The 25884-nt window shown below is 43.8% G+C and overlaps 1 protein-coding gene across 4 annotated transcripts in view; it reads left to right on the top strand.

The window, feature by feature from the left end:
• RB1CC1 (RB1 inducible coiled-coil 1) overlaps positions 1 to 25884 on the top strand; it is a 486536-nt gene that overhangs the window by 382088 nt on the left and 78564 nt on the right. For all 4 annotated transcript variants that reach the window (XM_069220165.1, XM_069220164.1, XM_069220163.1 and 1 more), the window contains exon 19: positions 1730 to 1777. In XM_069220165.1, coding sequence (XP_069076266.1) covers positions 1730 to 1777 — 48 coding nt within the window. The remainder of the gene's footprint in view (positions 1 to 1729; positions 1778 to 25884) is intronic.

Here is a 25884-nt window from a genome sequence, read left to right as displayed (position 1 = left end):
GGAGATCAGAAGCCTTTGATCTCTGGCGGAATCCGTGCTCCACGTAAACCTGTTGGAGCTTTGGGTGATCCAGCTCTGCACATGTTTCCCGAGCACTACTGCCAGGACAGTCAGGTCGATCTACACGGGCATTTTGCCCGTTTGGTCCTACAGGATATTTTAGTGTGCAGCTGTTTCGCAGACTCACGTCAGAGGAGGTATTGCTTGGGTATCTATTCTGAGGTAAGGAATGAGGCTAGAAGTCTCTATCAGATGAACAAGTTGCTTACCCTTGGTAACCCCGGATCTGGTAGAGACTGTATCTAACCGCAGATTCCTTACCAGCCCACCGATTTTCCCTGCTCTGTGATCAGATTTCTGTGGACAGGACTGTTCCCCTTTCAGGGCCCTAGTTTTCCCCAACAGTGGTCACTGTTCTTCGTGGCATGAAAAGTTGCAAAGCTCACTGGTATGGCACCTATATAGGCCCTGCATACGCACTACTGGCACAGATGACACCAGAAACACCATGCAGAGCCACATGACGTAACCTACTGGTGTGCAGGGGTACTGCTCACAAAAACAATTCTGGATTCAATCTGACACCTGGGTATTATTCTAAGTTAAGGAATTTGCGGCTAGATAGACTCTCTACCAGATGAAGCATTACTGAAGGTAAAAAACTTGTTATTTAGTGACATTTGTGGTTCACCCTGCCACGACTCTGTTTATTACTTGAGCAGGGGATCTGACCCCTTTTAATTAATAACCCATTTATCTCAATTTCCTTTCAAACCAATGCATATTCATCTGGTTTGGCTTCTAGTCCTAAATGGGTTCTGTTAGTAGTGCTTACATCTACTTGCAAGGTTAGAGAACTTCTGGGCCTTTCAGTTTGCCTGCCCTTTACAGTTTTGCATTCTGTATTTGTTCCTGCTATGGCTCTTTTCTTTCTCCTCCACATGCCTCAAAGGAGCAAAAATAATGCCAAGATCTAACCCCAGTGTACCTGATGGTACCTAATGTACCTCAGTGGTGTAATTTCCAAAAGTGGACAATCGGGCGCAGCCACATGGCACCACCTGGTGGTGCTGGAAAGTCATTGCTGGGGAAAAATATCTGCACCATAGTAAAGCCTGGAATGAGTATTCTTAAGGAGAGGAGCCTACATGGAAACTAAGTTCCACTTGTACCTACCAGAAATATTACTAAAGTTAAGTACCTTTTTCGTTCTTGACAGATGCTTGATTCTAGGGCAACATTTGCAGTGCACCTCATTCATGCTCTAACCCAGTTTGCCTCCTAATTAGATGATGCATGCTTTGACATTCAATGATATGAATAAATTAGAAAGTCTGTTGACATTCTAGTATTGAGGAATTTAGAAATGTATATAGAATGGTTGATTTTGCTTACTTATTTAACTGCATATTAGAATACTTTACCAAAACAAAAATATCTCCCCTCATATTGTTCCATTTCCTGTTCATTTACTGAAATTGTTATACACAACTTCTTATGGCAAAAAGATATGCTGTAATATTATGTCACCTGATAGGTTTTGTCTCGCTCATATTCTTCAATTATACAAACAAACTTTCTTTTAACTTCCTACCAGGAAGTTCATTGATCGAAGTGTACCACCCTATAAATGTTAAAAATTGTAGTCGAGTGCCATAGACTTAAGCTTATTTTAAGTTGAATTGGTAACAGAAAAGTTAATAAAGCATTTTGTTCTGGCTTCCTACAGACTTTGCAGTTGAAAGAAGAAGAGAATAAGCGTTTGAATCAAAGATTGGTAAGAACATCTGCATCACTTACATTGCACCATGCAATGGTAACATGTCTCTTTCATTATGAATCATATGATTATATGAGCCCAAAAGTGAAACATGGCAGGACCATAAAAATGTTGTATTCATGTTTATATGATTATTGCATAACGCTCCTGTTCCCAAAGAATGTGGAAAGTGATGGAAATCAATACAAGTTTCTTTCTACAGTTTAAATAGGTGCCTAACTTTTAAGAAATTCACTGTAACTTCAAGGAGGGGGCATGAAATCTAATCAAATAATTGATTTTAATGTATAATCATAGAGCTCAGTATTCTGAAGGATACTTCTAACCACAGATTGTTCACCTTAGAATATGCACCAGTAGATTTTTTTTGCTAAGTGACGCCATGCAGCTCTTTGCTGCCCCCACACTGCCGCAAAGTCGACAGACCAGAGCCTCATATAATTGCCTCCCCTGCATGCTGACATCACTTTCTTCCTTTCAGCACTTTCTGATGTGAACCTAGACCTCCACTTTGTTGTTTTTCTGACAACTCCACGAGTTTCCGTAGTGTGCTGTGAAACAACATCCCCACCAAAAATGACTGACATCAAGCTGTGAAAGCAGGAAGCAGATGTTGATCATGTTTTGTGCCTGGGCTCAGAACACAAGTTGTGGTAAAAAGTGGTTCCTCATGACCTCAAAGGCAATTTGAGATGGGGGCAGAGTTGTATTTCACTGACCAGAAGAGGTAAGTTAGTGTTCGCATAGATCCCACTCCAATTTGCAGGCTCTGTCCTGGGCCATTCCTGTGTCCGCTCCACTTCAGGCTCAGTGTCAGTTGAAATGCAACTCCAAACTCAAGCATAAAAAAATAAAGTGGGAGTCGATCCTACCCTTCCTCTCTGACTCAAAGAGAAGGCGAGAGGTTCTCTAAATGTCGGTTGTACTACATCAATATAACTGCCCAGGGAGCTGATCCCCCAGTTGTTCCTGATGCACCGCAAGTTTCCCATGGGCATCGAACCCCAAGTAGAATGAGGTCTTTAAAGATGCCATGCTGAAAACTTTGGGTGCGCTTTTTTGCCCTCTGACCCACAAAACCATAGGAGCTTCCAGTCAAGTTACCAGCAGTTTAGGGAGTTCATTCTGACCTTAGCCCATGACATTCCCCTTGCTGGGCATTTGGGAAAAACCAAGACATGGGAGAGGTTAGTCAACAATTTCTTTTGGCCCAATATGTCCCAGAAGGTAAAGGAGTTTTGTGCCTCCTGTGCCACCTGTCAAGCCAGTGGTAAGACAGGTGGACACCGAAAGGCCCCCCTCATTCCACTTCCAGTGGTGGGGGTCCCCTTTGAAAGAGTTGGAGTGGATATAGTGGGTCCACTTGAAACTCCCACAGCATCAGGAAATCAGTATATCCTAGTAGTAGTGGATCATGCTACTAGGTACACTGAAGCAATTCCCCTTAGGTCCACTACTGCCCCTGCAGTAGCCAAAGCACTCATTGGTATTTTTACCACAGTGGGATTTCCTAAAGAGGTGGTTTCTGACAGAGGTACCAACTTGATGTCAGCTTCCCTGAAACACATGTGGAATGAGTGTGGGGTGACTTACAAATTCACCACACCATACCATCCACAAACCAATGGTCTTGTTGAGAGATTCAACAAGACATTGAAGGGCATGATCATGGGGCTCCCTGAAAAACTCAAAAGGAGATGGGATGTCCTCTTGCCATGCCTGCTTTTTGCCTACAGAGAGGTACCTCAGAAGGGAGTAGGGTTTTCCCCCTTTGAATTTCTGTTTGGCCATCCTGTTAGGGGACCACTAGATCTTGTGAAAGAAGGCTAGGAGAGACCTCTCCATGAGCCTAAGCAGGATATAGTGGACTATGTACTATGCCTACGTTCAAGGATGTCAGAGTACATGGAAAAGGCAAGTAAAAACCTTGAGGCCAGCCAACTCCAGAAGATGTGGTATGACCAAAAGGCTGCTATGGTTGAGGTTCAGCCAGGACAGAAAGTCTTGGTTCTGGAGCCTTTGGCTCCAAAGGCACTTCAGGATAAATGGAGTGGCCCTTAGCCAGTGCTAGAGAAAAAGAGTCAGGTCACCTACCTGGTGGACCTAGGCACTAGCAGGACCCCCAAGAGGGTGATCCATGTTAACTGCCTAAAACTCTTCCATGACAGGACAGATGTAAACATGCTGATGGTTACAGATGAGGACCAGGAAGCAGAGAGTGAACCTCTCCCTGATCTCCTCTCTACTGTCCCTAAAGATAGCACAGTAGATGGAGTGATCTACTCAGACACCTTCTCTGGCCAATAGCAAGCTGACTGCAGGCAAGTCCTCCAGCCTTTTGCTGAGCTCTTTTCCCTAACCCCTGGTCAGACACACCTGTGTACCCATGATGTGGACACAGGAGACAGCAAGCCTGTCAAAAACAAAATATTCAGACAGTCTGACTGAGTTAAGGAAAGCATCAAAGTGGAAGTACACAAGTTGCTGGAGTTGGGAGTGATTGAGCACTCTGACAGTCCCCAAACCTCACACAAAAGATGGCAAGAGAGGGATGAGGTTCTGTGTGGATTACAGAGGGCTCAATTCTGTCACAAGACAGATGCTCACCCCAACAAATGGACAAATTGGGTGCTGCCAAATACCTGAGTACCTTTGACTTGACAGCAGGGTACTGGCATATAAGAATGGCACCAGGAGCAAAAGAGAAAACAGCATTCTCTGCACCTGATGGGCACTACCAGTTGACTGTGATGCCCTTTTTTACTTAAAGAAAGCCCCTGCCACCTTCCAAAGGTTGGTGAATCAAGTCCTTGCTGACTTGGAGTCCTTTAGTGCAGCTTATCTTTATGATATTGCTGTCTTTAGCCCCAGCTGGCAGGATCACCTGTTCCACCTGAAGAAGGTTTTGCAGGCCTTGCAAGCAACAGGCCTCTCTATCAAGGCATCTAAATGTCAGGTAGGGCAGGGTACTGTGGTTTACTTGGGACACCTTGTTGGTGGAGGCCAAGTTCAGCCACTCCAACCCAAGATTCAGACTATTCTGGACTGGGTAGCTCCAAAACCCAGACTCAAGTCAGGGCATTCCTTGGTTTGACTGGTTACTATGGGAGGTTTGTGAAGGATTATGGATCTATAGTGACCCCCCTCACAGAACGTACCTCAAAGAAAATGCCCATGAATGTTAACTGGACCTTGGACTGTCAAAAGGCCTTTGACACCCTGAAGCAAGCAATGTGCACAGCACCAGTTTTGAAAGCTCCAGATTACTCTAAGCAGTTCATAGTGCAGACAGATGCCTCTGAACATGGGATAGGAGCAGTCCTGTCCCAAACAAATGATGATGGCCTTGACCAGCCTGTTGCTTTTATTAGCAGGAGGTTACTCCCCAGGGAGCAGCGTTTAAGTGCCATTGAGAGGGAGGCCTTTGCTGTGGTCTGGTCCCTGAAGAAGTTGAGACCATACCTTTTTGGTACTCTCTTCAAAGTTCAAACTGACCACAGGCCTCTCAGATGGCTCCTGCAAATGAAAGGAGAAAACCCTAAACTGTTGAGTTGGTCCATATCCCTACAGGGACTGCCCATGCCAATGCAAATGGCCTTTCCAGGTTCTTCCACTTAGAAAATGAAGACTCTCTTGGGAAAGGTTAGTCTCATCCTCTTTCTTTTTCGGGGGGGGGGAAGGAGGTGTAAGGAAATGCCTCCTTGGCATGGTTACCCCCTAACTTTTTGCCTTTGCTGATGGCAAGTTATGATTTGAAAGTGTGATTTTGTCTTGGCAATTTGTAAAGCACGGGCAGCTCTCCCAGTTTCGTGGAGGCTGCAGCAGCCGGACAGGTCAATTGCTCCGCGACGGTCGGGTGCAGCAGGCAGGTTAGCGGGCTTGGCTCCAATTCCGTTGTGCTCCTCGGTTCTTGGGTTCAGCAGGCTTCATTTCCACTCCTTTTGTCTCCAGTGAAGATCTGAGGATCTTGTATCAGGGGATCCCCTAATTACTCAATATAGGAGGCGTGAAGGGTAGTAGCCAATGGGCTACTTACCCTTGGGGTTACTACACCCACTAGATGTCCACTTCCTGTGGGGAGTGGGCATCACTCTATCCAGAGTTCCTAAATTCCACCACACACAAGATGGCAGAATTTCCTAGGCTGTGTCCACTTCAGGCTGGTCACCTTACGGGTGTGTCCAGTCTAGAAATGTGTCACGCCTCCTGCTAATGTTCCTGCCTGTCCAGCTGCCAGACAGGCCGAGGAAGGCCAGTTCTGCCAAAGGCGGTGGGCTTATTTGAAGCACCCTGCCTTGGATTGCAGGCCGTTCTGTGGGGAGGGGTGTGTAACTCCCATGCCCGACCAGACTTTGTTTCTCACCTCCAGAGAGAAAAAGCTCTCACCCGTGGGCGTCAGATTCTCATCTGTTGGAGTTAGACTGGTTAAAGCTAGTCAATGAGCTCACCATCAGTCGGTACAGTTTCAGGGGGCACCTCTAAAGTGCCCTCTGGGTCCTTGTATTAATAAATCTATCACTAAAACCAGTGAGGGTTTATTAATAAAAGATGTTTGATACCATCATTTAGTTGGGGAAATTGTATTAACCAGTGTCCAGCACATGTATTTAAAATGGCTTTACTGCACACTTACTATATCTAAGACTCGACAGAGACATAGCAGGGGCATATCTACTCTTACAGATATGTCCACACATATAATATGTGTATAATATAATATAATATATAATATAATATATAATGCGCCCTGCCTTAGAGCTGTGAGGCCTGCTGTTGGGGTGACTTAGAATTATTACATGCAGTGTTATAGGGGAAATGTCACACAGGCTGTGTGCCATGTTGTGTTTTCACTTTTAGGAGCACCTTGTCACACAGCCTGCAATGGCAGTCTACATGAGGTTGATGCTGGGTCCCTTAGAGTGACATAAGTTGTTCTGCAGCTCTTAAGGGCCCTCTTCAGAACCCATGCCCTTGGTACCAGTGGCACCATTTACTAGGGACTTCGAAGTGCTAAAGGGCGTGGCCACTTGTGGATCAAGTGACCAGGTGTCCTGTTTTGTGGAAGGAGCACTGGCGTTGGGGACCTGGTTAGCAGGATCCCAGTGCACTTCAGTCAAAGTTGCATCAAAAACCAGGCAGATAGTGGTGGTGGGGAGTGGGGTACTGCAACCGGATCCCAGCTTCCTACATAGATAACTTGTCTGAATGACTTATTGTGACATATATGTATATCAGGAGCATTAAATATGTATATTTGGACAGATTACTCATGGGGACGGTGTGTTGCACAGTCACAGAGCTGTGCAATCTGTAATTTAAATTTCATACACAGTATTGCAGGTTCCATACGAATAATGGAATTACTTTTCTACTAATACGTCAGAACCAAGCCCCACAACTAACAATAATTCAAAGGTGAAGTGATATGTAAATGATAACATAGAAATACATCACAAATAACTAGCAAATGATTTCCCACTTGCAGGGCCGATGAGGACCTGCGTAAGACTAACCACACATTTTTTTCTATCAAACTGAAATGCATCGTCTGTTACCAAGATTATGAGATGTTTTTTATGGCTGAACCAGTCTCAAGCGAAATATTAACACATTTCATAGTTATGCTAGTAATAAGAACATGGCGTTTTCAGAAATTCATGTGACGCTCTTTGGAAACACTACTGCTTTGTTCTGTATGAAACTTCTCAGGTCTCTCCTTGATTGCAGAAAATGCTATATATCTCGCTCGTGAAATCTCCACTAAAATGTACATCTTATGGTGAATTACTCTTGGGGTTTATTAAATTTCTTCATTTGCAGAGATGAGAAAACAATTTCCCAACAAAAAAATAAAAAGAACATTTGCCGCAATGCTAAAGCAATGTTTCCTGCCTATTCCTAATGATACCAGTGATGACCCACTTCTTTCTACTAAATGTCGTTACAGATGTGATTTGTTGTTTTTATTGGTAGGATGCTCATGCAACTGAAAATTTAATTGGTCTAAAATATAAACAAAATCGAAACCAGAGTCTCACAAAGCGAGGCTTTGTGCATTGGGCCCAGAGGTAAAAAATATCCAGGTGTTTAATTTCTCCTGGAATGAAAAGTGATTTACAAGATAGCTCCACTGAAGGTTAAGCCCACAGTGCAAACACTTCCAGACCCTGAAATTCCCTCCCCTTGTTCTTCGTCTGCAGACTGAGCAACACCCCTGGAGTGTTAACATCCTGTCTCCTGGCCATACCATCCAGAAGGAACAACTCCATAAGAGATTGTTACGAGAGTAACAAAGTTTCCGAGTTGGACAGTAACTTTGAAATCTGAAAGTCAGAAAATTGGGCTAATTGCATGTGACTTGAGCACCGTGCAGAAGGACTGATTTATGATACGCTGTTCAACCAGAAGACATACGTTTTGAGCTAGCACTGGAAACAGCTGGTCATGGTGCGAATTCTTATTGATCAATCAAGCTGATGCATTACGGTTTTAGCCATTTCCAGCTATAGACCATTGCTGATGTCCGGACGTGACTGGGTCTTGCACCCTGCAGTTAGTCTGTGATTTGACTTAAAAAGTATAGACAGGACTTACCATATATTGTGCAGTTGAAAGCAACATTATTGCACCACTCTTCCCCCAGTTTGTCGATGAAGGGCAGAATTTCGCCTAGTAGGACATCCATGCTACAGAAAATCCCTTGCTCCTTTAGTTTGTTAATCCATTAAGTTTGGCTACGGATTTGGTGCTTATAATGAATAACATACGCACTTCAAGATTTTGGTTCCACTGTCAATCAGCTTTTAAAGGTTGGCTTGTAGCTATTGCCTCTGAGCCAAGCTTCAGAGACTGTTTAGCATTGGCAGGAAGAATTAATGTCCATATAAATCTGTGTATTAACATATGTATTGGAAAAGAGCCTGTGGTTGATGAGTAGTTGTACCAAACTGTTCAGTATTGATGATAAAAGATCAGGTGATTTCGTGCTGACCCATCTGGCGCTCTGTAAGCCAATTAATGGCCAGTTGTTGAATCAATGAAGCTAACTAATTTACAAGAGCTATCTGGGCAAATCTGTCTAAAACTCTGTTCAGCCACTTCTGACACTGTAGTGCAACATGATCAGCCTATACCGGGCCTGTGTTGCCATCCATGATGTGCACTACTGTTTCTGTTTATTTCTTTGTTTAACTTTCCCTGCTGTTCAGATAGCTGAGAAGAAGACCTTTTTTATAATATATTTATCAACAGATAAGCTTTTCCTGCTTAAGTGTCGCTTGTTTGTTTCAAATGTCTTATTCATGGATTTTGGAGTAAAGCACTTCATCTACATAATTTCTTTACAGCTTTTTGTTGTATTGTAAATATGCTGCACCTCGCATGCAAGTCCATTGGACACTAGTACTTTATTTAATTAAATACTCTTTTGAGGGGAGATTTTTTACTGCACAATCGGGGAATTGCAGTGTAACTTCCAGTGCACAGCATAAGTCCCAGTTTTGCAGTGCGAGCCTCTTCTAGTTTTGCATGCTGTATATTATTCTGATATCTACTGTTTGGGTCCTTAAGTGTACATACAATTTGTTTTGTATTTTTTATTTTTTTACCATGGGCATTCACCATGGGGTGTAGTCAGTATGACATCGAACGTAAACCCTGAATACTTCCAGAATGTATCCTACATTTATGTTTTTCTTTTCTCTTAATTGCACTGATTCCCCTTCTTTACCGGGGAGCCAATTGGTCACACGTGAATGTACAAGGGCTCCAAGCTGCAAAACCTAGAATTACGGCTAAGTAGTTTGTTTCTTCTGGATTCACAGGAGACTGAGTGGAAGCCATTTGAGAGACCAGGAATAGCGTGGGGTCAAGGAGAGCATGTTTTATTTTAATGTGGTCTTCAACCAAGACAGAATAAGGGTGTGCGAAATTGTTACATTATTGTCTCCTCAATACCATGCTGGAGATCACACCCACATTGTTTAAATTATGTCCAAACTGCACCAGAGGTTTATGTTACACGAAAAAATCCACAGCATGGAAGTTCCGTCTTTTTAAAAAGACCATAGGGCTGATGCACAAACTACATTTTATGGTGTGTAAAGTAGGACCATTTACCTACTACAAAGTGCAGTTCTCAACCTATAAGGTTCCATCACCACCTCTCCTATCTTTTCAATGAGGAGAGCCTCAAACATCTGGGGACAGATTTTCCTGTGGTAAAGTATTGAGAAAAGAAAAAAAGTTAATTAAACTTGGAAAAAATCTGTCAGAATATTTTCATATTAAAAACTAGTATAAATTAATTGTTTATGTTGTAGACATAAATGTAGAAAAAAAATATAAAAGTGCTACAGCACTAATAACTTAATTTTGAATTAAATAATTAATTAGCAACATATTAAATTAAGTTTTTAAGATTTATCAAAGAAGTCACCTAAATAAAGTAAAACGTTTATATCTAATTATTATGTATTAAACATTTCAAAAATATGTATAGAATGAATTTAAAATAACTTAATTATTTTTCTAGTTAAATAATTCCATTTATTTTTATGAATCGCATGAATAGATAGGTTTGTATTTCTCTTGAAGTTATAAATGGGAGATGGAGCCCACAGTCTCATGAAATAGTGCTCCCAATAATACGACATGATCGAAATGTTAAAACATGATGACTACTGTATGCAAGTAAATGTTGGCGATCAACGCCAGGATTAGTGTCGGCTGACCTTTATGAATGATGTAGCGTAAAAATGATTTAGAATTGAGCAGCTGTCCTTAAATATTTGTTTAGGTATAATATTAGGAATTAGAATATATGAGTTTTTTTGTATATTCATTTAAAGTAAATATGCTATAAGATGGTCACCACATTATGTGAATAGATGTTCCATATCTATGTTGAAGACAATGAAATAACCAATTAAATGAGGCTTTACAGGTGTGGCGAATCCCTGAACATGTTTCATACTGACGAAGGCACACAGCCGAAACACGGCGTTTGTTTTTCTTGTGTTCTTGAAAGCTCTTTATACTCTGCGAGTGCCGGTTGTCTTCTGTGGTGGACATTGGAAATTAAATATATATATATATATATATATATATATATATATGTTCAATGGCATGTGTAGCTGCAGATACACATGCTGTGCATTATCCTGCCATCTAGTGTTGGGCTCGGAGTGTTACAAGTTGTTTTTCTTCGAAGAAGTCTTTTCGAGTCACGAGACCGAGAGACTAATCCCTTTCAGCTCCATTGCGCATGGGCATCGGCTCCATCTTAGATTGTTTTCTTTCCGCCATCGGGTTCGGACGTGTTCCTCTTCGCTCCGTATTTCGAATCGGGAAAGTTAGCTATCTATCGGAAAATTCGACTGTATTGTTCGCGCTCTGTACTGGTTTAGTGTTAGTACATCGGCACGATAGAAGAAGCGCTCCGGCGGCCCTTCGGGGCTTCCACTCTTCGGCGGGCCTGGTCGGCCCGACCGCGTCCATCGTCGAAACTCATAGACCGGACCCCCTTCCGCTTCTGCCCGAATTGCCACGCAAAGTATCCTTAAACAGACCAACACTTGGTCTGTAATCTGTGTCTATCACCGGAACACAGGGAGGATACTTGCAAGGCCTGTCGGGCATTTCGATTGAAGAAGACCCTACGCGATCGAAGAGCCAGAAGACTTCAGATGGCGTCGACACCGGCCGAACAGATCGACGTAGAGGAAGAGGAGAGAATCTCCATTCAAGAATCGGAATCGGACGAATCCGAAAGTGAGCAGCCGAAGGCGCAGCTAAAAACTGTGAGTAAATCTGCCCCGGCCAAGACTCACTCCAAAATTATAAAGGCTAAGGGGATGCCACCGCCAACAGGCCATGGCTTAACCTGAAAACACAGTGACCAAACATCGGCACCGAAAAAGGCCTCCCAACAGCCGAAGACATCCGACTCCGGTCGAGATACCGGCTTCGAACCATCTCGACACCGAGAGTTCGACACCCCCAAAGTAAAAAAGGTTTCCTCGGAGCCGAAAAAGAGCGTACCGAATCCTTTGGTGTCGAAACATGCAGCCTCGGAGCCGAAAATAGGCTCCTACACAGAAGAGCACGAACTTTCCAGCCAAATGCAAGGGCACAGATTTGAGCAGGAATTAAGTATGAGAGAGCCAGACCATACTCAAAGGAGGCTGCACATCCAGAAAGAGACTGGTAAAATTCAAACTCTTCCTCCAATAAAAATAAAAAGAAAGCTAGCATTTCAGGGGTCGGAAATGCAGCCAAAGGCAACGGTGGCAAGGGACAAAACACCAAGGTTTTCGCCACAGCCTTCACCACTGCACTCGCCACAACTGTCCCCGGTAGCAACACCCCCAATGCAATCACCAACACACACGGGGATGACCCAAGATGACCCGGATGCATGGGACTTATATGATGCACCGGTCTCAGACAACAGTCCCGATTGCTACCCGGCAAGGCCGTCACCACCAGAGGACAGCACTGCATATATGCAGGTGTTATCAAGGGCAGCTACTTTCCATAATGTAGCAATGCATGCGGAGCCGATAGAAGACGACTTCTTATTTAACACCTTGGCATCCACTCACAGCTCGTACCAAAGTTTGCCAATGCTCCCAGGCATGCTAAAGCACGCCAAACAGGTGTTCCAGGACCCAGTGAAAGGCAGAGCCATCACGCCTAGGATAGAGAAGAAATATAAACCTCCCCCAACGGACCCTGTGTTTATAACACAGCAACTGACATCAGATTCGGTGGTTTTGGGAGCAGCCAGAAAGATGGCAAACTCCCAATCGTCAGGAGACGCACCACCACCCGACAAGGAAAGTCGGAAGTTCGATGCTGCAGGCAAATGGGTGGCAGCACAGGCAGCCAATCAATGGCGGATTGCCAATTCTCAGGCTCTACTGGCTCGCTACGACAGGGCACACTGGGACGAGATGCAACATATAATACAGCACTTGCCCAAGGAACATCAAAAACATGCCCAACAGGTTGTTGAGGAAGGACAAGCGATTTCCAACAACCAAATAAGGTCTGCAGTGGATTCGGCAGACACAGCAGCACGGACAGTGAACACTGCGGTAACCATTCGCAGGCACACATGGGTACGGAGCTCAGGTTTTAAACCGGAAATCCAGCAAGCTGTGCTAAATATGCCGTTTAACCAAGAACAATTGTTTGGGACGGAGGTGGATACAGCAATCGAAAAGCTCAAAAAGGACACAGACACGGCCAAAGCCATGGGCGTGCTCTACTCCCCACAAAACAGAGGCACTTTTAGAAGGCCACAATTTAGAGGGGGGTTTCATCCCAAACCACAGAGCCTTCCACCTCACAAGCCATACCCACATATCAGGGGCGGTACCAAAGAGGAGGTTTTCGAGGATCATACAGGGGTGGACAATTCCCAAAGGCAAGGGGGAAATTCCAAAGCCCTAAATCCCCTCAAGCCAAACAGTGACTTCAATGTCACAAACCCCCACCACTCAACACCAGTGGGGGGGAAACTTACTGCATACTACCACAACTGGACAAACATAACTACGGACGCATGGGTCCTAGCCATTATCCAACATGGTTACTGCATAGAATTCATAAATTTCCCACCAGATGTGCCTCGAAGAGCACACAATATGTCCAAACAACACTTAGACCTGTTACAACTAGAAGTCCAAGCATTGTTACAAAAACAAGCAATAGAACTAGTACCCAACCATCAAAAAGGAACAGGTGACTACTCCATGTATTTCCTAATTCCAAAGAAAGACAAAACGTTGAGACCCATATTAGACCTCAGGACACTGAATCTCTACATCAAATCAGATCACTTCCACATGGTAACACTTCAAGACGTGATCCCCTTGCTCAAAAAACAGGACTACATGTCAACGTTAGATCTCAAGGATGCATATTTCCACATACCCATACATCCTTCTCACAGGAAATACTTAAGGTTTGTAATTCAGGGCATGCATTACCAATTCAAGGTCTTACCATTCGGGATAACAACAGCCCCAAGGGTATTTACAAAATGCCTTGCAGCAGTAGCCTCTCATATCAGGAGACAGCACATGCACGTATTCCCTTACTTAGACGATTGGTTAATAAAAACCAGCACTCAGCAACAGTGTCTTCTTCACACACAATATATTATAGAAACTCTACACGAACTAGGGTTCTCTATAAATTACCAAAAATCACATCTACAACCATCCAAAATACAACAATACTTGGGAGCAGCACTCAACACACAAAAGGCGATTGCCACTCCAAGTCCACAAAGGGTACAAGCGTTCCGCAATACAATACTAAATATCCAGCCAAACCAACACTACCAGGTGAAGTTTGTAATGAAACTTCTAGGCATGATGTCTCCATGCATAGCCATTGTCCCAAACACAAGACTACACATGCGGCCCTTACAACAGTGCCTAGCAACACAATGGACACAAGCACAGGGTCAACTACAAGATCTAGGGGGTTATTCTAACTTTGGAGGAGGTGTTAATCCGTCCCAAAAGTGACGGAAAAGTGACGGATTTACCACCAGCCGTATTACGAGTCCATTATATCCTATGGAACTCGTAATACGGCTGGTGGTATATCCGTCACTTTACCGTCACTTTTGGGACGGATTAACACTCCTCCAAAGTTAGAATAACCCCCTAGTGTTGATAGACCGCCAGACACACCTCTCGCTTCAATGGTGGAACCCTATAAATTTAAACCAAGGGCGGCCATTTCAAGACCCAGTGCCTCAATACGTGATCACAACAGATGCTTCCATGATGGGGTGGGGAGCACACCTCAACCAGCACAGTATACAGGGACAATGGGACAATCAACAAAAACAACTGCACATAAATTATTTAGAACTGTTGGCAGTGTTTCTAGCATTGAAAGCATTTCAACCACTGATAGCCCACAAACACATTCTTGTCAAAACAGACAACATGACGACAATGTATTACCTCAACAAGCAAGGAGGGACACACTCCTCACAACTGTGTCTTTTAGCACAGAAAATTTGGCAATGGGCAATTCACAATCACATTTGCCTAATAGCACAATACATCCCAGGTATTCAAAACCAATTAGCCGACAATCTCAGTCGAGCTCACCAACAAACACACGAATGGGAAATTCATCCCCAGATCCTACAAGATTACTTTCTACGCTGGGGAACACCAAAAATAGACCTATTCGCAACAAAAGAAAACGCATAATGCCAAAACTTTGCGTCCAGGTATACACACGCCCTGTCCAAGGGCAATGCGTTATGGTGAGTTGGTCAGGGATATATCCTTACGCTTTTCCCCCTCTCCCACTCATTCCTTATCTGGTAAACAAACTGAGTCAAAACAGACTCAAACTAATACTGATCTGGACCCATGGATCTACATTGTCCTGTTGTGAGTCAAAAGAGTGTGATGTGACTGCACAGGTGTAGGACTGGTAGGAGGAGAGGTATGCAGTTGTGGAGCGGGAGGAGGAGAATGAGGAGGAGAAATTTGAGGAGGTGGTGGTTTCTCCTTCGGCTTTAGCACTTTAGCTGGAGGCTGCATAGTGTCTAATTCCTCCTGAAAGGCTAGCTTTCTTTTAGGTTTTAGAGGAGGTGCTATTAGGATTCTGCCTGTTTCTTTGTGGATATGAATCCTGGCTTGCCTTTCGTCCATTACTTCAAGTACTGGCTGTACTTGATACTCCTCTTCTTGCCTTTCTTTTAGTCTTTTTGAAAGTCAATGCTCTTCTGTGTGACCTGCCCTTTTCGGCTCCGATGCCGGCTTTTTCGGTATCGAAAAAGATGGTGCAGTGGATGTTCTCGGCTCCGAAAGGGACTTCCGAACTTTCGACTCCGAAAAATGGTGTTTGCTCGAGTTGGACACGGAGCCTTTTATTGCCTCCGATGGTTTTAGAGGAGTGGCCTTTTTTCGGTGTGGAACTGGTAATTTGGTCAAGGGTGGTCTTTTTTCAGGCAGAGCTATGGCCTTCCAGCCGTGGTGTACCAAAGGCCTTCTGTTTCTGTCTTTGTGATGGTACAGGGGCAGGTGTACTCACATGTTGTCCTGCCGTGACCGGTCTGTCTTCCTCGGATTCGTGTTCGGAGTCGGAACCTCGAACAGAGACTGCTGTCTACATGATTTCTTCCTCCTCCACGTTGAGATGTTCGGAGCTCTGGACGCCATCTTGAGTCTTCGTGCCCTCCTGTCTCGAAGAGTCTTTTTGGAACGTAAGGATCGACAGGCCTCACTATTTTCTTCCCGATGATCTGGGGAAAGGCAAAGATTACAGACAAGATGTTGGTATGTATAAGGATATTTTGCGTGGCACCGAGTACAGAACCAGAATGGAGTCCAATCCATCAGGCTTCCACGCGGTCGGCCCGACTAGGCCCAAGCTGGGCATGTGCGCCCCGAAGGGCGAGTAGAGTTGTTTTCTCTGGCGGTACCAATGTGTCAATGGAAGATGTAAACCTGATCGATATAATACAGACTAAGATAAATCATTTTCAAAGTTTTCCAAATCGAACTTTCGGAGCGAAAGGGAGCACGTCCGAATCCGAAGGCAGAAAGAAAACAATCTAACATGGAGTCGATGCCCTTACGCAATGGAACCAAAGAGGAGGAGTCACTCGATCTCGTGACTCCAAAACACTTCTTCGAACAAAAACAACTTGTAACACTCCAAGCCCAACACTAGATGGCAGAAGTATAATGCACAGCATGTGTATCTGCAGCTACACATGTCACCGAACATATATGGAAAATGTCACTTACCCAGTGTACATCTGTTCGTGGCATGAGACGCTGCAGATTCACATGCTGTGCATTAGTCTGCCATCTAGTGTTGAGCTCGGAGTGTTACAAGTTGTTTTCCTTCGAAGAAGTCTTTTCGAGTCACGAGACCGAGGGACTCCTCCCTTTCGGCTCCATTGCGCATGGGCGTCGACTCCATCTTAGATTGTTTTCCCCGCAGAGGGTGAGGTAGGAGTTGTGAATATAGTAACTGTGCCCATGCAATGGAGTAAGTATGTATGTACATAATGTGTTTTAAAATAGTATTTATTTACAAATTTAACAGTTTACAATTTTCATTCAACTTATAACGGCTACAGGCTCCCGGGGAGGTGGGAGGGCGCATGTGAATCTGCAGCGTCTCATGCCACGAACAGATGTACACTGGGTAAGTGACATTTTCCATTCGATGGCATGTGTAGCTGCAGATTTGCTTACACTTTTCCTCTTCTCCCACTCATTCCGTTTCGTTTCTGGTCAACAAATTGCGTCAAAACTCACTCAATATGATACTCATAGCACCAACTTGGGCTCGCCAACCGTGGTACACAACACTGCTGGACCTGTCAGTAGTACCTCATGTCAAATTACCAAACAGACCAGATCTGTTAACTCAACACAAACAACAGATCAGACACCCGAATCCAGCATCGCTCATTCTAGCACTCTGGCTCCTGAAGTCTTAGAATTTGGACACTTAGACCTTACACAAGAATGTATGGAGGTCATTAAACAAGCTAGGAAACCTACTACAAGACATTGTTATGCAAACAAATGAAAAAAGATTTGTTTATTACTGCCACAATAATCAAATTCAACCACTACATGCTTCCGCAAAGAACATTGTAAGTTACTGATTACACTTACAAAAATCTAAACTAGCATTCTCTTCTATTAAAATACATCTCACAGCAATATCTGCCTATCTGCAGATTACACATTCAACATCACTTATTAGAATCCCAGTCATCAAAGCATTTATGGAGGGATTAAAAAGAATCATACCCCGAGAACACCACCAGTCCCTTCATGGAACCTCAATATTGTATTGTATCCAGATCCCATCCCTAGCAGTGACCCAGACAGCTATCCCTCTAAGCCTTCACCACCTGAGGATAGCACTGTGTACAATCTGGTTTTAGCAAGGGCTACAGCATACCATGGGGTCACCATGCACACTGAAGAGGATTTTTTGTTTAATACCCTCTCCTCCACACATTCAAAATATCAGTGCCTCCCCATGCTCCCAGGCATGTTAAAACACGCCGATCAGATATTTAATGAGCCAGTTAAGGCATGTATAATTACGCCCAGGATAGAGACAAAGTACAAACCACCTCCCTCTGATCCATACTGATTACATAACACAACAAATTCATCAGGAGATGCACCCCCACCCGACAGAAAGCAGAAAGTTTGATGCAGCAGGGAAAAGAGTTGCATCCCAAGCAGCAAATCAGTGGAAGATAGCTAACTCACAAGCACTGTTAGCTAGATACGACAGGGCCCATTGGGATGAGATGCAAGACATAATTCAGCATCTCCCCAAAGAACATCAGAAGAGGGCACAGCAAGTAGCTGGGGAAGGGCAAGCCATTACGAATAATCAAATTCTATCTGCCCTAGACGCAGCAGACACCGCTGCTAGAAATGCCAACACTGCAGTAACAATAAGAAGGCATGCTTGGCTCAGATCCTCTGGTTTTAAACCCGAAATACAGCAAGCGGTGTTAAATATGCCTTTCAATAAGAAACAACTTTTTGGCCCAGAAGTTCACACAGCCATTGAGAAACTGCGCAAAGATTCAGACACCGCAAAAGCAATGGGTGCACTATACTACACACCATACAGGGGATCCTTTCGGAAACCTCAGTTTAGAGGTGGATTTAGAACACAAACAGCAGAGGCATCCACATCGCAGGCAAAACCAACCTACCAACCACAATACCAACAAGGTGGTTTTAGGGGCACATATAGGGGACAGTATCCCAGAAATAGAGGGAATTTTCAAACCTCTAAGCAAACTCCACAGCACTCTACGCAGTGACTTGTCTTATCCCCTTACACTCCACACCTCTCCTGTGGGGGGAAGACTACAACAGTTCCACACAAATTGGCAAAACATTACCACAGACAATTGGGTACTATCAATTATCCGTAATGGCTCTTGCCTAGAATAGATACAAACTCCCCCAATCATTCCACCAAAGTCACATAAACTATCCACAGAACACATCAGTATGTTACAGGAAGAAGTCAAATCTGTATTACTCAAACAAGCAATAGAACCCGTGACACAAGCTCAAATAGGGACAGGACCTTATTCACTATATTTCCTGATTCCCAAAAAAGATGGCACCCTCAAACCAATATTAGATCTCAGAACCCTCAATCTTTAAATCATGTCAGAGCATTTTCACATGGTAACTCTTCAGGATGTTATCCCACTCCTCTAAAAACACGATTTCATTGAAACATTAGACCTCAAGGATGCGTATTTACATTTACCCATCCATCCTGCGCACAGAAAACTTCTCAGGTTTGTCATTCAAGGAAAGCACTATCAGTTCAAAGTGTTACCCTTTGGAATAACAGCTCCAAGGGTATTCACAAAGTGCCTAGCGGTAGTCGTAGCCTACCTAAGAAGACAACATATGCATGTCTTTTCATCTAGACGATTGGCTAATAAAATCAAACAGTTGTACGCAGTGTCAAAACCATACGCATTATATAATGCAAACCCTGCACACGCTAGGTTTATCAAAAAATTACCAAAAGTCGCATCTACAACCTGCACAAATACAACAGTATCTGGGTGCAATACTAAATATTCAAAAAGCGCAAGCATGTCCAAATACGCAAAGAATACAAGCATTCCAAAATGTAATTACACAGATACAGACAAATCAACAGTACACTGTCAGGTTTGTCATGAAGATTTTAGGGATGATGGCATCATGTATTGCAATTGTTCCACACGCAAGACTAAACATGCGGCCCTTATAACAGTGCCTTGCACAACAATGGTCACAGGCACATGGTCAACTTCAAGATCTAGGGCCTGATTACAACTTTGGAGGAGGTGTTAATCCATCCCAAAAGTGACAGTAAAGTGACGGATTTACCACCAGCCGTATTACGAGTCCATTATATCCTATGGAACTCGTAATACGGCTGGTGGTATATCCGTCACATTTGGGACAGATTAATACCTCCTCCAAAGTTGTAATCAGGCCCCTAGGGTTGATAGACCGCCAAACATGCATGTCCCTTCAGTGGTGGAATTCCACAAATCTAAACAAAGGGCGGTCATTTCATGACCCTGTGCCTTAGACAATAAATAAATCAGATGCATCAATGATTGGTTGGGGAGCTCACCTCAACAGTCACGACATTCAAGGACGGTGGGATGCCAAACACAAACAGCTACACATAAATCACTTCAAATTGTTAGCTGTCTTTCTAGCACTCAAAGCTTTTCAGCCTCTTCTCATACAGAAGAATGTCCTTATCAAAACAGACAACATGACAACCATGTATTACCTAAACAAACAAGGAGAGACACTTTCTCCAAATCTCCCTTCTAGCCCAGAAAATTTGGAAATGGGCAATCCACAACCAAATTCACCTGTTAGCACAATACATTCCAGGGATGCACAACCAATTGGCAGATGTTCTCAGCAGAAATCACCAACAAACACACAAGTGGGAGATTCACCCTTAGGTACTTCAAAAATTATTTCAGCAATGGGGAACACCAGACATAGATCTGTTCGCCACAAGCGAAAACTCAAAATGCCAAAACTAGACATCCAGACACCAACATCCCCTATCCAAGGGCAATGCTCTGTGGATCAATTGGTCAGGCTTATTTGCTTACACTTTTCCTCTTCTCCCCCTCATTCCGTTTCTGGTCAACAAATTGCATCAAAACTCACTCAATATGATACTCATAGCACCAAGGTGGGTCCGTCAAGCGTGGTACACAACATTGTTAGACTTGTCAGTAGTACCACACTCCAAACTCCAAGACAGACCAGACCTGTTGACACAAAACAAAGGACAAATCAGGCACCCAAATCCCAAGACACTCAATCTAGCAGTTTGGCTCCTGAAGTCATAGAGTTTGGATATTTACAACTACCATCAGAATGTATTGAGGTTATTAAACAAGCAAGAAAACCCACTACTAGACAGTGCTGTCCTAACAAATGGAAAAGATTTGTATATTACTGTCAATCTAAACAGATTGCCCCTCTTACAGCATCAATACAAGATATTGTATGCTATTTACTTCATTTACAAAAATCAAATTTAGCATTCTCTTCCATAAAAATACATCTTACTGCAATTTCAGCATATTTGCAAAATATACAGCACAACTCCTTATTTAGAGTTCCTGTTATTAAAGCTTTCATGGAAGGCTTAAAACGCATCATTCCACCCAGGACACCTCCAGTTACACGACTTATGGGTCCACCATTTCAACCTATACACTCATGTCAAATGCACTTCTTAACATGGAAGGTTGCCTTCCTAGTCGCAATTACATCTTTGCGAAGAGTCAGCTAAATTCAAGCGTTCACTATTGAAGAACCGTTCATACTAGTACACAAACATAAAGTTGTACTAAGATCAAATCCTAAATTTTTGCCAAAAGTCGTCTCGCCTTTTCATATAAATCAAACAGTGGAACTACCAGTCTTCTTCCCACAGCCAGATTCTGTGGCAGAAAGAGCTCTACATACATTAGACATTAAAAGAGCTCTAATGTACTGTATAGATAGAACAAAACCATTCAGAAAAACTAAACAACTGTTTGTAGCTTTTCAAAAACCTCATACAGGTAACCCCATTTCAAAACAAGGATTAGCAAGATGGATTGTAAGATGTATCCAAACATGCTACATTAAAGCCAAAAGACAACTCTTAGATACTCCTAAAGCACATTCAACAAGGAAAAAAGGTGCTCCAATGGCTTTTTTAGGAAATATACCAATGGTTGAAATATGTAAAGTAGCTACTTGGTCAACACCACATACATTCACTAAACACTACTGTGTAGATGTTTTAGCAATACAACAAGCCACAGTAGGTCAAGCTGTACTCAGAACATTATTTCAAACAACTTCAACTCCTACAGGCTGACCACCGCTTTTATGGGTGGACAAACTGCTTTGTAGTCTATGCACATCATTTGTATCTGCAGCTACACAAGCGACCGAACGGAAAATGTCACTTACCCACTGTACATCTGTTCGTGGCATGTTCCACTGCAGATTCACATGCACCCTCTCACCTCCCCAGGAGCCTGTAGTCGTTTAAGTTAACAACACTTGTACATATATATATATATATCTATATACATACATATATATATATATATATATATATATATATATATATATATATATATATATATATATATATATATATATATAGAGAGAGAGAGAGAGATATTTGCATTAGCATGGACATCTCTTTTCCTTTTCACCTGTATACTCTATCACTCCTACCTTACCCTCTGTGGAAAAACCATCTAACATGGAGTCGATGCACATGCGCAATGGAACCGAAGAGGAGGAGTCACTCGATCTTGTGACTCGAAAACACTTCTTCGAACAAAAACAACTTGTAACACTCAGAGCCCAACACTAGATGGCAGAAGTATAATGCACAGCATGTGAATCTGCAGCGGAACATGCCACGAACAGATGTACACTGGGTAAGTTTCCATATATATATATATATATATATATATATATATATATTTTTTTTTTTTTTTTTTCTAAGTCGAAAAAAATTCATTTTAATTGTATTTGACATTATCTCTTGTGAGGCTCGATTTCAAGTCCCTGCACCCTTTGCACAGTACTTGCTTCCATTATTTTCTATAGGAGTGTGTTGTAGTACTAGTGGTTGGCCATGTGTGGTGCTGGACTTACTACTGCTCCTTTTTGGCAGAAGTAACTTACATTCATAAATTTGGAATGTGGAGACATGTAAGTCTACACTTTTGAGTAACTTTACATATGTAAATGGTGAATAGCTAAAAGTATTAAAGTTACTCCAAAGTGTAAGAGTAAACTTAATGTGTAACTTAATCACAAACAGCCACCAAATCCCACCACCACCACCTCATCAGAGTCACCAGGAAAGCAGAATTGCAGGACCGCATCAGCACCACCTCTCGCAACACCAGAGAGCTCTTTGCCGTGGTCAAAGAGTTTGCTAACCCCAAATCAGAAACAGAAAGCATCCCTCCATTTCAAGACCTCTGCAACAGGCTAGCCAACTTTCTCCGCCATATACAACAGCTTCGGACCCCAAGACTGCCTGAGCCCTCCAACAACCCCCCAGATCTGTCCCATTGAACCACCACAGACCCTGCACCGCTGGAACACCCTCACCACAGACGAGACCAGCAGCATCTGCTCCAGAGCCCCAAGGGACCCCGGTCCTCATAGCATTTTCAACAAGGCCAACACATCCATTGCACCCGAGATCTGACACACCCTCAACTGTTCCATGGAGATCTGACACACCCTCAACTGTTCCCAGAGGACTGGAAGCTCGCAGAAATCCGACCGCTCTTAAAGAAACTCACGGGTGACTCCCTGGACCTCAAGATTTACCGCCCCATCTCTCTACTGCCTTTCTCAGCCAAGGTCATTGAAAAGGCCATCAACGGTCAGCTCCGTAAGCACATTGAGGACAGCAGCATCCTGGACACCTCCCAATCAGGCTTCAGGAGCAATCACATCATGGAGACCGTCCTCCCCGCCACCACAGATGACATCTGTTCGCTCCTCGACTGCAGCCATACAGCAGCCTCATCCTACTGCATCTATCAGCTGCCTTCAGCACAGTCTCACACCTCACCCTCTGCTAAAGGCTCCGTGCAGTCAACATCTGCGGAAGGGCTCTACAATGGATACGCTTCCTCCTTTCAGGCCAAACACAGTTAGTCAGACTCCCGCCTTACCTGTCAGAACCTATAGAGATCAGCTGCGTAGTTCCACAGGGCTTCTCCCTAAGCCCCACACTTTTCAATGTCTACATAGCAATGATTTAAAGGCATCCAATTGCCTTAAGTTCAGTAAGGTTCATAAGAAAGGGCTTCGAAAGGAGTGATCCAATTCAAGGTTTATTATTGGAAGGTAAGTGACTCCAAATTATACTTCAAATGAATAAATCACAGAACGAAGTAGAAGCTCAGCCAACACGTGTTTCGCCCCACAAGGCGCATACGGCAGGGCTTTCTCAAGGCATAATATATGAGCAAAATTGTGCGTCGAACGGTAAGCTGTGAAATCATTGACTCAACAATCAATAACACGTGTTTCGCCCCACAAGGCGCATACGCCAGGGCTTTCTCAAGGCTGTAAAAAGGAAGCAGAATAAGAATGAGGATTATAATCATAAAGGAATAAAAAGGTTGTTAGGAAAAACACCAGGGAGTGAGAACCCAAAGTTCGTGAGGAGGAACGTGCACCTTAGTTTCTGTCCTTGACTCCAAGAAAACGTTCCCCAAACAAATATTATAATAACCCGTAGGAGTAAGGCATGGTTAATGAAACATAAGTCCATGCATTACTGATGCTATGACATGGATCCGTTCCAGACTAAGAGCTAAGAGAAGAAACTAAAGGTAATCCAATAATCTTGTCCAGGTGAGAAGTAATGTGAAAACCATGAAAATTATGAGGTTGTAACCAATAAGAGGGGAAAGAAATAAGTAAGTTAGGTGATGTTTGATCTATAACTCGTTGAAGGTGCCGGCACTGAATTCTAAATGAGCATAAGGAAACTATATATTTGTGCTAGTTAGTAATGAACAGAGGACAAAGTTGTAGAGAAATTGTTAAATAATACAGGTTATTAAAACATACCATAATATATGAGCAAAATTGTGCTTGGGCCTGGTTTCACAGTAGAGCCAGCTCCTGGGCCGCCTCCCTGAGTTTCCGGGAGCCAGAGTGACCCCCGCCCAATTTCAGGAGTTCTATGAGGCCATGTGCATCATATTCAGGGCCCAAGGGTTCAGAAGGGTCCCTAAGAGTTCCTTTGCAGACGACGCTGGCCTCAGCACCAGTTAGGCCCATAGGATCCAATCTTGCATCTGGACCAGCACCGGTCGTGCCACATCGACCTTTCCCGACGCCAGTCCCAATGTCGATGCGCCGGCAGGTGCCCCGACACGGAGCTGAAAAGGTGTTAACCGGTACCCTTTACAGCGCTGACTGGAGCCATGCTTTGCAGGCCGGAGCTTCAGCCTTGTTCCTATGGACTAGTACTCAGGAAGGATTGGGAGGGGTCTCTAGACCCTGAACAATATCATTATTATAAAGACCACAACATGGACTTGTGTAAGGATCTGATTAACACCAGTAGGCTGGATACTTCTCCAGACACTAGTATGCTTTCTCCCCCTACCATGGCTAAGGAGAAGGGAGCATCCTTCGGTGTGGTGGTGCGCAGGGTGGCAGGGGTCTTTGACCTCTGTTTGCCATTGGTGGCAGTCAAGACTTATGTCTTCACAGAGGTGTTGCAACGTGACTCTACCCCTCAGAACCTTTACTTCAGTTCAACGAGGCCCTCACAGTCGTCCTTCTGGGAACATGGTCCAAACCCAGCACAAGAGGGCTCCTGTGAATAGGACAATTGCCTGCCGCCCGACTCCAAGAAACCCAAACTTTCTCACTCAACAACCTACCCCAGAGAGCTTGGTGATTCAAGCCTCTACGGCCCATGTAAATCCTGGTGCATTCCCTACCACAACCACTGATACAGAATTGAAAAGGCTGGATGCTTTAGGGACAAGATGTTTTCTTCCACCTGCCTGGCATTGCGGTCTGTGAATACTGCATGCCTTTTGGGCTGCTGCTCCTACGTTCTGTGGGACATCATTTCGCTGGTGCTGCCAGCAGTCCCGGAGGTAGCCTGGGCTGTACTCTACCAGGCTGTTGCCAACAGGAGAGATGCATCAAAGGTCACGATCCGTTATGGGCTAAATATGACCAACTCACTGGGCAGAGCGGTTTCATCAACAGTGCCCTTAATGCACCACCCCTGGTTAAAGATGACTGGCTTTTCCGGGGATGTCCAGTCATTCCTTATGGACATGCCCTTTGATGGTCTCCAACTCTTCGGAGATATGGTAGATTCAGAGCTGGAGCCCTTTACGAACAGCAGGGCTATGGCCAGGAACTCAGGCCTGTCCATGGCCCTTTGTCACCCTTTTACTCCTTTCATAGCTACTGAAGGTACTTCCAACCATGCCATTTCCC

This window comes from Pleurodeles waltl, chromosome 2_2, assembly GCF_031143425.1.
Source record: "Pleurodeles waltl isolate 20211129_DDA chromosome 2_2, aPleWal1.hap1.20221129, whole genome shotgun sequence".
Classification (NCBI taxonomy): domain Eukaryota; kingdom Metazoa; phylum Chordata; class Amphibia; order Caudata; family Salamandridae; genus Pleurodeles; species Pleurodeles waltl.
Note: the sequence above shows the minus strand (reverse complement) of the source record. Positions and strands in the feature narration are given on the sequence as shown.